This window comes from Phoxinus phoxinus (genome assembly GCF_949152265.1).
Source record: "Phoxinus phoxinus genome assembly, chromosome: 1".
In the NCBI taxonomy this organism is placed as follows: Eukaryota; Metazoa; Chordata; class Actinopteri; order Cypriniformes; family Leuciscidae; genus Phoxinus; species Phoxinus phoxinus.
In genome coordinates, this window is record NC_136876.1 from 43,330,014 (window position 1) to 43,342,367 (window position 12,354).

At 40.3% G+C, this 12,354-nt stretch overlaps 1 protein-coding gene across 1 annotated transcript in view; it reads left to right on the forward strand.

Moving 5' to 3' along the window:
* The window catches only part of baiap2l1b (BAR/IMD domain containing adaptor protein 2 like 1b), an 84,059-nt gene extending 71,705 nt beyond the window's left edge, over positions 1-12,354 (forward strand). Inside the window, exons 13-14 of the mRNA XM_079621641.1 lie at positions 8,915-8,955; positions 11,302-12,354. Coding sequence (XP_079477767.1) covers positions 8,915-8,955; positions 11,302-11,374 — 114 coding nt within the window. The 3' untranslated portion in view covers positions 11,375-12,354. The remainder of the gene's footprint in view (positions 1-8,914; positions 8,956-11,301) is intronic.

Below are 12,354 nucleotides of genomic sequence, written 5' to 3' on the forward strand. Positions count from 1 at the left end.
GGTGTAAGTCCCCCCTGGATCTTCTGTATCCACTCAGCCTGTAAGTTACCGCAGCGTCAGCGGGAAATGCATGAAAGCTGACTTTGTTCAAACGTGACGAAACGGTACATATATAACGGCACACAACAATGAAGTGCTGAGGCTGTCACCCTCCGAAAGGCAAGTCGCCTCTCTTGAATCCTAAAAACACTCATTGTGAAAAATGATCTCTCTAGTTATGGAACTCGGTCGCTGTTGTCTCTCGCTCTCGCTGTCTCCTGCTCTCGCTGTCAGATCACCGGAAGTACTGGCCCGCACACTCAGGGTTCGAACGTCAACGGTCGCCATTTTGTGCACGGAGCGAGATTTAGTGGATGGACTCTCGACATCAGTCAGTAAACAACCACCTAGAACCACAACACCATGTTTTAATGTCTCCTTTTAAATTTGCATCTTGTGATATTTTGAGTATTGCTTTGTTTATTGATTCCATCTCTTATGCATGCATTTTGCATATGCATGTGACCACCTGAGGCATAAACACACAGCATCACTGTAAACCCGAATAAGTTGGCAGAACACAATACATTTAAGGCAATCAATTAGTATAAACTTAGTTAGCTTTAACATGCTAATCTGCTAACATACTAATTTGCTAACTTATTAGCAGCATTAGAAGCATTTGTTGTATGAGCACAACAATATAAAGGTATTATTTGCTCTCAAATCAAGCGCATGCACCACTTGTCACCATGATGGTAACTATCCTAAAACCAACATTAACAGAAATTATTTTAAATTAGCATAACAAAACATTATTCACTACTAAATATCCCACTTAACATTAATCCTGCACAAAAAAAAACATTATATTACACTTAATTTTAGCATTTACTCTCCCTTTCGAGTGCCATCGGCAAAGCATGCTGGGAAATAGATATTAAACTTAAGTTCGTCTAAATTAAAATAAATAATTTCATAAAACTCAAAACAATTAAACTGTTCAGTTTACTTAAAATATATCAGTTTTGTGAACTTGAAAGAAAAAGAAAGTGCTAAATACTCATAAAAGTTAATTTGACTAATTAGTTGAATTTAAGTTTGTCCTACACAAACCAATTAATTATTTTGAGCGTTAGGGTTTACAGAAAGACTTCCTCTCAGCTGACACTTTCAGTTTTCTGCACTCATACCTGATGACGGTAATCAGATCGCGTGTGCGCTTTTATACCCGTCACAACAGTCGCGCGGCTTTAGCGTACTCACGTTTCCAGCAGGACTAGATTCCAGATATTCAGTGAGCGCAACTATTCCTGTCAGACATCAAACCTGAATGACTGCTGACCTTCCACGCTGTTTAGAGCAGTTTCTTTTATTGATGTTTGGGGCCGATGGGACTATAGTTTAACATTGACAGGTGGGGTAAAGTAATAATTACCAGAGCTTCACTGTGATTTTAGTCCCGTCCGAATGTGCCATCTCAGTAATCATCACGGACAATGTCAGTAAAGATTACGGCGACTTTTACCTTCAGTAAAAAGGTCCGGAAAAATGACCTCTGGGGCGGGTTTCACAAAGCTATTTTAGACCGGTCTATAGCGTTAGACAAGTCTAAAATTTGCTCATAGACCAGTCTAATGCAAGTTAGACTGTTTCACAAACATAAAGACTTAAAGGTACAATATGTAGGATGTTTTGCCGCCAGGGGTTGCTAACCTCTTACAATAACAAAGGCGTATATTGATGACGCAAAGCATTAAGCGGAATTATGGATCTTGTCGTCAAGCTGATGGATCTTTTCTGGATGAGTGAATACATTGATGTTTTCAACATGACTGTGGTATGAAGCAGGGCGCGATTGCTAAAGAGAGACGTAGCCTATACCAGCGCCACACGCAACGCGAGTCCCGCGGATATAAAGGAATATGGACATTCAATTCTACCGAACTACACGCAAGTGCTGAACTACTACTCGCACATGTCAGTTTATTAGACGAATGAAACTTGTGAGGTAACGCAGCGCTGTTTCACTCGCTCTAACGTTACACTATCACACTAAGCGGCATTTGAGTGTGTTGAATGTTGTTAGTTAGGTTGTTTGTTGGCTATATGAGACTAACAGTCAGCTAGATCAACATTATAATAACATACAGCTCATATTCTGACATTTCATCATGTTGAGCTATATAAAATTGATTAGTTGTATGTACATTTGCTCATCTGTCTAATAAAGTACATGCAACACTCGTTTTTCTGTCAAGTCGAAGTTAGTCGCGGAGCTCTCGGCATCTCGAAAGATGTTGATCTTCGTTTTTAGTCCTCTTTTTGTCTCAGTCTGCTTGCCATGGTCCATAATAGAGCCCTGCACGGGCCTCAAATCTAGGCCCTAGCCCGGCCCTGGCCCGAGATGCTCAGGCCCTAGCCCGGCCCGTGTCCGACAGCTCATCATAATTATCAGCCCGAGTCCGACCCGAGCCCGTTTTTTTTTTTTTTTTTTTTTTTTTTTTTATATATACACAGCCGGAGAAAGAGCAAGCGCAAAATGCGGCATCGGCATCTCGAAGCGGCACTTCCGGTGGCATCTCCAGCGGCCATCAGTGCAGCGGCATCTCCAGCGGATGCCGCTGGACATATATTTTGATTTAATAGCCTATTTAGATTTTTACAATACATTCTTAAATGATTATCAAGTGATATGCTAACAATTTTATGTATGTTTTGTGAATTCCGTTACAAGTAATTTACAAGCGATTGGATTAGTTAAATGAGCTGTATGTAAGAAATGTATTTAAATTAATCATAAAATGGCCCTGATATGTCACTAGACATTAAGAAATCATGTTCATTTCAAATACGTATATAACTGACAGTAGTCCGGCCAGGATATTGTCCTTTAAAAAGTGAAGTTGCAGCCCTCTACGGGGGCATGTTCAAGTTCAAAACGGTGCGCATGCGCCAAGATACTTTTTCTCTTGTTTGGTGGGTGTGTCAGAACTGCAGTCCAATCAGCAGCAACATGTATATAAAGCATGCGGTATTAAAGTGAACTCGCACAATGGGTTGGGTTCAATGAAAGTACTTTACAAATGTGTTCGATGCAGCTCGGTATAGCCTATACACGCAACAACTGATATTAGAAGACATGTTTGTCGTAAGTTTTATTGTAAAAATATAGGATATCAACATAATGTAAGTTGTTTATATTTTTAGCTTCATTGCAAGTGTATGACATTTGGTATAGAAATAAACAATGGTAATTAAGGGATTTTCCTAAAAATGAGAAAGAAAATACAGGGTATTAAAACAGTATGAACTACAAATAAAGTCAGTATGTGAGGCTAAATAGATGTGTTTTAGGCTACAGTTAGCCTACAACAGATATGTTTTTAATAAATGTGTACTAGTAGGCTAGCCTACTACTAATATTGTTAATATTTATAATATTATTATTAATAATAATAATAACAATATTATATTGATTAGTTAAATCTAGCTCATATAGCCTATGTTTGTAAAGACGATTTAATTTGAAGAATAACAAATGTTAAATAAAATTACAATTAGGCTATATTTTGGTGTGTTTCTAATTCATTAGCTGCAGGTCTCTATGTAAAAACCTTTAAAATGAGTAGGCTAATTATAATTTTTCACATGAATAGCCTATATGTTCAGTTAGCCTAAGTTTTTATGAAAAAAATGGATTTAATAATTTCCTCTTCGCAGAAACATAACTAATTAATCAGAAAGTGGTATCACACTTTGGCAGCAGCCACAGCTGGACAAAGTCTATTGGCTGTTGGAGATGCCGCTGAAGCGACAGCTGGCTGTTGGAGATGCCGCCGCAATTTCAGCTTTGTAGGCCTACAGCTTATTTGAATTAATATCAGAATTGTGCAGCACATCAGAAACTCATTTCTGTATTAACTGAACGCATTTCTGTATTAACGGAATAACCATTTATTAATATTTAATAAACAGCATTTTCTGAAACATTAAAGTGATAGACACTTTTTGCTGGAAACTTATAACGTTACAGCATAGCCTGTATCATACTCAGAACAATTGCAGCTTTCTCTGATGTAGGCTAACAGAAACTCAAAACTTTATTTACAAAGAATATGCACACATTAAAAAACTATGCTACTCTGTGGTAGCTACATAATGTTATTTAGTTAAAATGCAGTTAATAAAATAGAAAATATTGATTGCTGGAGATGCCGCTGCACCGGAAAGTCCTGGCCGCTGGAGATGCCGCTCACTGATGGCCGCTGGAGATGCCGCTCACTGATGGCCGCTGGAGATGCCGCTCACTGATGGCCGCTGGAGATGCCGCTCACTGATGGCCGCTGGAGATGCCGCTCACTGATGGCCGCTGGAGATGCCGCTCACTGATGGCCGCTGGAGATGCCGCTCACTGATGGCCGCTGGAGATGCCGCTCACTGATGACCGCTGGAGATGCCGCTCACTGATGGCCGCTGGAGATGCCGCTCACTGATGGCCGCTGGAGATGCCGCTCACTGATGGCCGCTGGAGATGCCGCTCACTGATGGCCGCTGGAGATGCCGCTCACTGATGGCCGCTGGAGATGCCGCTCACTGATGGCCGCTGGAGATGCCGCTGCACTGATGGCCGCTGGAGATGCCGCTCACTGATGGCCGCTGGAGATGCCGCTCACTGATGGCCGCTGGAGATGCCGCTCACTGATGGCCGCTGGAGATGCCGCTCACTGATGGCCGCTGGAGATGCCGCTCACTGATGGCCGCTGGAGATGCCGCTCACTGATGGCCGCTGGAGATGCCGCTCACTGATGGCCGCTGGAGATGCCGCTGCACTGATGGCCGCTGGAGATGCCGCTCACTGATGGCCGCTGGAGATGCCGCTCACTGATGGCCGCTGGAGATGCCGCTCACTGATGGCCGCTGGAGATGCCGCTGCACTGATGGCCGCTGGAGATGCCGCTCACTGATGGCCGCTGGAGATGCCGCTCACTGATGGCCGCTGGAGATGCCGCTGCACTGATGGCCGCTGGAGATGCCGCTCACTGATGGCCGCTGGAGATGCCGCTCACTGATGGCCGCTGGAGATGCCGCTCACTGATGGCCGCTGGAGATGCCGCTCACTGATGGCCGCTGGAGATGCCGCTCACTGATGGCCGCTGGAGATGCCACCGGAAGTGCCGCTTCGAGATGCCGATGCCGCATTTTGCGCTAGCCCTTACTGCACAGCCGTAGCCTGGCCTAGGGCAAACTAGCTATTTGCAGCCATTAAAATAGGTCCGTTTTGTTAGTTATGTTTCTTTTCTTTTCATTTCTTTATTAAGTTAATTTAGACAAATGTTCGGTTTCTTTTTGGTTTTTTATTGACGACCAAGCAGCCGACTGCGAGTTAAACATGTTTGATCCATTTAGCCTCTCAAATCAACACTTTACTTGGCTACAATAAAATCCATAAAACACCTTAAGCATATCACACATAGACAGTTATAGTTTAAACGTTTATTATCATTTTTTAAAAGCTGAGGCAAACTGCTCTGCTGCTCAGTCGCAACAGCGCTCGCAAACGAAATGAGCTATAGCCTACAATCTAAACAAATCAAATACATGGCATTAAATTAAAAACAAACATGCACATTATCTTACCTCAAAAATCAAGTCTTCACTACAGAACAGGGCCATTCTTATTTCCAATAGTTTCCAACAGACTGATGAAAATAAAGTCGTTTTCAAACGAAAACCAACAAGACAGCCCCTAACATGGCTAAGAACAGTTTCTTACAGAGCATCGTGAAGAAAAATCACAGCATCCACAGAGGAAGGTTTTAATCCAGTCGTACTTTTTTCTTGAACTATTCCAGCTGCGCTGAAGTCACGCTCGCTATACTTCTGCTGCTGGCGGGAACACTAAAAACAGCGAGCCGGTCACGCAAATCTAGGGTCGTGCCGCCGGGAAACTTGTGTGTGTGCATGTGTGTGTGCGCGAGCGCGAGCAGACTGTCATGTGTCAGTCATATGTCAGTGTGATAGGTTTAAAACGTCTTTCTATGTTTGTTTTTCCATCGTCAACTTCTCATATTTAATTTTAATACATGTCTGAAATAGGCTATAAAAAGAAGGATAAGGCTAAAACAGGCCCGAGGCCCGGCCCGCGTGTGAACTATGACATGAAAATTGGCCCGAAGCCCGGCCCTAGGGGCGTAAATAAGTCGGGGGCCCGTCGGGCTCGGGCTGAAATGCAGGGCTCTAGTCCATAATGTTTGAACAAAACAACAACAGCGTGAGCGTCCTGCTAGGCATAGCCCAGTTGTCCACGTCTGTCGCCATGGTTACTATGGCAGTACGAGCGGAAACCGAGGGTAACGTGGATATGACGCTATTGACTGGCGACTTCCTCACCTGTGCTCACACGCCCCGTTTCCTCGGTTAAAATCACAATTTTCTCACGATTTACAAATAGTTGGAAACGTGGGATATTGTAAGTAATCAACTAAACAAAATATATAACATTGGCCAAGTGGTTTTTGGATATTTTACTGCAAAAATCCTACATATTGTACCTTTAATTAAGACCAAAAACCTTACCCCCAGGCTAACTTTGGTCTAAGACTCTGTTACCTTGGCAACCAGCAGTAACAATCAGTTACATTACAAACAGCCAAAAGAAAAGGGAATTTGTGGTTTGCTGACGACATTATGGAGAGAGCTATGAGATGGGAAAGGGTTTTTAGGGACCGTAGTAACCTACTGGAAATATATAATAATGAGGACTTCAACGGTCGGTTTCGTTTGCCCACGGAGGCTATACTGAGTCTGACAGATGAATCTTTTTCCAAATTAAACATTTCTTCTTGTTACTACATTCTCCGCTAAATTTCCCAAGTAAAATGTCCTTTTAACTGTTATACTCCTCCAACAAACACATATTTTGCGCTGAGGTAAACTGCACTGAGCAGTTAAATGCGCTTACTCGATCCGCCATGTTTTTTGTTTTTTTTGAAAAGTGTCTTATTTTACCCAGAATGCATCGCATTGTAGTCCTACTTAAGATAGTCAAAGTCTTAAGTGCTTTGTGCAATGGTCTGAATTAGATGTCTATCTGAAGTCTGACTATCTATTATATCTAAGCCATAGTCAAAGACTATCTTCGTGAAACCGGCCCCAGGTAATACTAATCCCGTGCCAATAAATAAATATGTAAATATGTACGTAAATATTGCGTCATTTCTTGTTTAAAAGTACTTTTCCGCGTTTTTTCAAGGATGAAGACGCTTGAAAAAGCATTCAGTTGTGTTCTAGACGTGGGGACAAGTCTGTGGCAAAACTTAAGTGTTTTCTACATACCATTAAGATCAGAAAGAAGATCGAAAGCACTTGTTAGAGGCACGAAACATAATTTAAAATCGTTCGACCGCACATAACTGTTTTATATAGGCTATGTGTAATGCGCACGTGATATCAGGAAGCAACGTAATACACACATGACGACAGAGAGGTGACGTGATGCGTAAATCGAGTTACCCCTCTCACTTCTGCTGGTTTTACTGAGATATCTTATCTCGAATTGCCCATTTAATATTAACAGACATCCTGTGGTAAAATTACATTACTCCATCATCTACCCTTGTAAAGTTAATCCCGTCCGAATAGGGCTTACGTCTGCATTATATTAGTGTAAACTGCACATTATTAAAAGTTTAAGTATGCATGGAATACATAAATTATCTACTAAATTTGCCAAAATGTATATCCAAAGCACACTGTGTGGACTACAGTATCCCAGAATGTAGAGCACTCGACTTGACCTTCCATTTCCAGTGTGATTTAAAGGAGCCAGAAGCAATGAATCATGTTTATTGCAAATTAGACATCCAAATGTTAAGAAATGCATGCACAAAATTGGATTAAATGCACAAATATGCTTTTTTTTTTCTGGGGAAAAAAAATTACTTGCTGAATTAAACATGGAACAAAATGAGGTCAAGTAACAACAAAGAAGCACATTATTACTATTTGAAACTTTTATTGTTGCATACTCATTCACATACTTGTTTTTGAGTATAGAGTATAAACTGTACAGCACTGCTACTGTATGAGTGTCTTTCTCAGACTGCTGTTTTATTCACACCTATTAAAGGGTTAGTTCACCCAAAAATGTAAATTATGTCAGTAATTACTCTCCCTCATGTTGTTCCAGCCCTGTGAGACTTTCGTTCATCTTCAGAACACACATTAAGATATTAGTGATTAAACATGAGAGCTGTCTCACTCCTCCATAGGCTTCTATTGTAATTGTAACTTGCCGGCCCAGAAAGTTAGTAAAGACACTGTTTAAAATAGTCCAAGTGACTACAGTGGCTCAACCTTTAGTTCATCAAGCCACGAGAATACTTTTTGTGCAGCAAAAAAATAAAAAAAATAACAACTTTATTCAACACTTCTGGGTTGTACGTCAGAACGTAGGCTCACTATTGGCCACCATCACACACATCATACACATGACCAGCGCCGGCCAATAGTGAGCCTACGTTGTGACATACCTGTACAACCCAGAAGCGCTGTTCACTACGTGAACTCCCTCAGAAGCCCACACTGAAGAACATGAAGAGTTGAATAAAGTTGTTAATTTTTTATTTATTTTTTCGCTTGATAAACTTAAGGTTGAGCCACTGTAGTCACTTGGACTATTTTAAACAGTGTCTTTACTAACTTTCTGGGCCGGCAAGTTTTAATTACAATAGAAGCCTATGGAGGAGTGAGACAGCTCTCAGATTTAATCACTAATATCTTAATGTGTGTTCTGAAGATGAACGAAAGCCTCACGGGGCTGGAACAACTGAGATGAGATGAACACATTCCTGGCTATCTGCTTATCACTGAGCTCATAGATCGCTGTCTGTTCTGTAGATGTGTGACGTGTCCTGCTCTGTGTTTCCTGTAGGTCCCTCTGTCAAACGGGCTGCCAAAGCATCCTCTCTTTGGGTGAGTATTAATGGATCATGTTTGTTGTCTGTCCTCGATGCTTGTGCTGACTCAACTGGTGAATTGATATGCAATTAAAAGATTTTTGACAGTGATTTATTCACTTCCACTCCGTCGAGAGCAGCTACACAGGCTTAGGACTCTCTTGCTGCATAATGGGGAAAAATAATCATCTTGACACACTAGAATATCGTAGTTTTGGGGCTAAGTAACCTGAACACCCCAACAACTGCATAGCAACACACTTTGAACTATTCAGAACTAGACTAGACTGTTTAAAAAAAAAAAGAATAAAAATAAGATGGGTGACGTGTCTCCAAATGAAGCCAAAATATCCCAGAAATGGCCGTTGACATTGTGCGCCGATGAAGTGATTTTTTTTTTTTTTAAGTTAACTTAAAAAAGGTTACAGAATTTTACATTTATTGTTATGAAAAATGCACATAATACATTTATATTATGTTTATATTATTTTCAAAAAACGCGTTTTACTCTAAAACTTCAAGGAAATTAAAGCCATAAATCTTGAGTGTGATATCTCAAAAAATTAGCTTTCAGTCAGATTTCGTTTGGCCGCAGTACCAAAAGTTTTCACTAGATGAAATTCGTCTCCCATTAATTTCTATTGCAGTCATTTTTGACACAAGTGTGACAATTTTTTTTTTAGGACCATTTAACCCTTTCGAATCATGTCTATGTTTTGTTCTGTTTTTCACATAGTAAGTACCAAAATCTTCACCAAGTGTCGTACCATTCTGATGAAGTAAAAAAACAATCGGGTTTTTTTTTTTTCGGGTAAAAAATGACTGAAGAGCACTAGATGAATAATATAGTAATATACAAATTGCTTTTGAATTTCCACACTTTGACCTTTTTTTAATGCCGATGTGACTAAATTTTGTTAGAGATCGCACTGGTGCCATTACCACCACGTTGCCCAACTGAGAAGAGCTGCCATTTCTGTTGCATATGAATTTGTTTCAGTATTAATAACATCGCTCCAAGATCTAGTGAGAAGCGTTCACAGAATTCTGTTATAAACCATATCAGATCAAACAGAGCTGACGTGGAAACATTGTGCGATGAATGAACAAGTTATAGAAGCCTTTTCAATCCACAAATCACCAACATTCACCATGGATTTAATGTAGTAACGCTAACTTTAACCCTCATATTGTGGGAGAAATAGTCGAATGTTTTCACATTATTCATCTCAGGGTTCGTACAACACTTTGAGAGTGAAATTCAAGCACTTTTCAAGAGCTTTTAAGTGATTCACACTTTTTTTGCAGCACTTTAATGTTATTTTTAATCCGATGACCAAAAACATTATTTGTTTGTCCTTCAAAGATTGTTCCCATTTGTAAAACTAATAATTTCAAGAAGTAGGGAAGGGAACCTAACACTTATTGGCAAACAAAAACTTTTATTGAAAAAATAAAAAATACATGAAAGAAATTAGCCATTTCCATTCCATTTTTACTTTTGAATTTATATTTAGACATTATGAAATCACTATTTCAAAATATCAAATCATAAAAAAATCCAATTTTGCCTAAGTTAGGCACTTTTTTGTACTGAGGTATTAAAGGAACACTCCACCTTTTTTTTGGAAATAGGCTCATTTTCCAACTTCCCTTAGAGTTAAACATTTGAGCTTTAGCATAGCACTTTTAGCATAGCTTAGCATAGATCATTGAATCTGATTAGACCGTTAGCATCTCCCTAAAAAAAATGACCAAAGAGTTTCGATATTTTTCCTATTTAAAACTTGACTCTTCTGAGTTACGTCGTGTACTAAGAACGACGGAAAATTAAAAGTTGTGATTTTCTAGGCCAATATGACTAGTAACTATACTCTCATTCCTGCGTAATAATCCAGGAACTGCTGCCGTACCAGCAGCGCAATGATATTACACAGCGCCTGAAAATAGTCCCCAGCTCTGTAACCTCCAACGTGACCGGCACTAAGTTTGAAATATCATTGCGCCTGCTTGTACACAGGTAGGGAAAATATCAAAACTCTTAGGTCATTTTATGAGAGAGATGCTAACAGTCTAATCCGATTCAATGATCTATGCTAAGCTATGCTAAAAGTGCTACCGCCAGACCCGGAGATCGGCTGAATGGATTCGAAACCGGTAAAACTCAACTGTTTAACTCTAGGGGAGTTGGAAAATGAGCCTATTTCCCAAAAAAGTGGTATGTCACAAGTGGAAAGTGTCATAACATTTTTTTTAAACTTAGCAAAGGAAAGCACCATTCACAGTTAAAGAAAATGTACACATCTAGGTATGATAAATGTTGCATATGAACAGCCAGAGTAACAGCGTTGTGTGTCCGCAGGGGAGGAAATCCATTCGCTACGGTAAAACTTCGGCCCACAATCACCAATGACAGATCAGCCCCCGCCATCTGACCGACACCACAGCTGGCCTTCATGCACTACAGTGAACACACACATTCCCACAGGGCTCGCTGGATTCAGACGGAGACCCTCTGCCGAGGATGCTGGGATTCACAGTAACACACTCAAGACACTACATACTGTTGAACCACTATTTATGCCTGTCCCCTTAAAACCTCCTCTCTCTTTCTCTCGATCAAGCGTTGAGAGAGAGAGAGAATATATACTAGTTATATATATATATATATATACATCTTGAATGTGTGTGTGTATATATAGAGACAGAATCAATGTATATGCATTTAGCTGTAAGGATCACGAAGGCAGGTCGTCAGTGTCATTCTGTAAATACACGAGAGAATATATGAGTGTGCTTTTAACTTTTTCAAATCATTGTCAGAAGGTTTTTTTTATATTTACACTAGATGGGAGCTTGCTTTAGCAGAAAGGTCCTGATGACAGTGATGTGAACCGAAATGCTGTTGACAACTATTCTACTTATTTCAGGTGTTGTCTGAACTTCTTTTAAAACACTCGAGCCCAATTTTCCTGGTAACTAGTGGAATGAATGAGCTTGACCTGACGGATTCCTGAGCGTGAAGCGAATGAAAGCGTCGTGATCCCAGTGAAGGTCATAGATTTTGGAAAGGAGAGCCATGTTTATGTAAGCATGTGTACCAGAGTTAGCTGGCTAACTCGCTCAGCTGGCCTTTAGGAAACGGTCAAGTTTGACCCGGAAGACGACGACGACACCAACTATACAAGAGCGTTTTATTTTTATCTGATTTTATCTGATTTCATCAATTCTTTTAGGTTGCTTTTATCAGCGTAGTCACCGCATTGAATAATGATCCATTGTCGGTCAGTGGATAGTGATTTATTTATCTTCTGCTTTGGGGAAACTATTCATTTGGCTTTGATTGTATCAATGCACTTGTTGGCCTGAGATCTTGTAGATCATTGCTGTATGAAAATAAAAATATTTTGTTTCT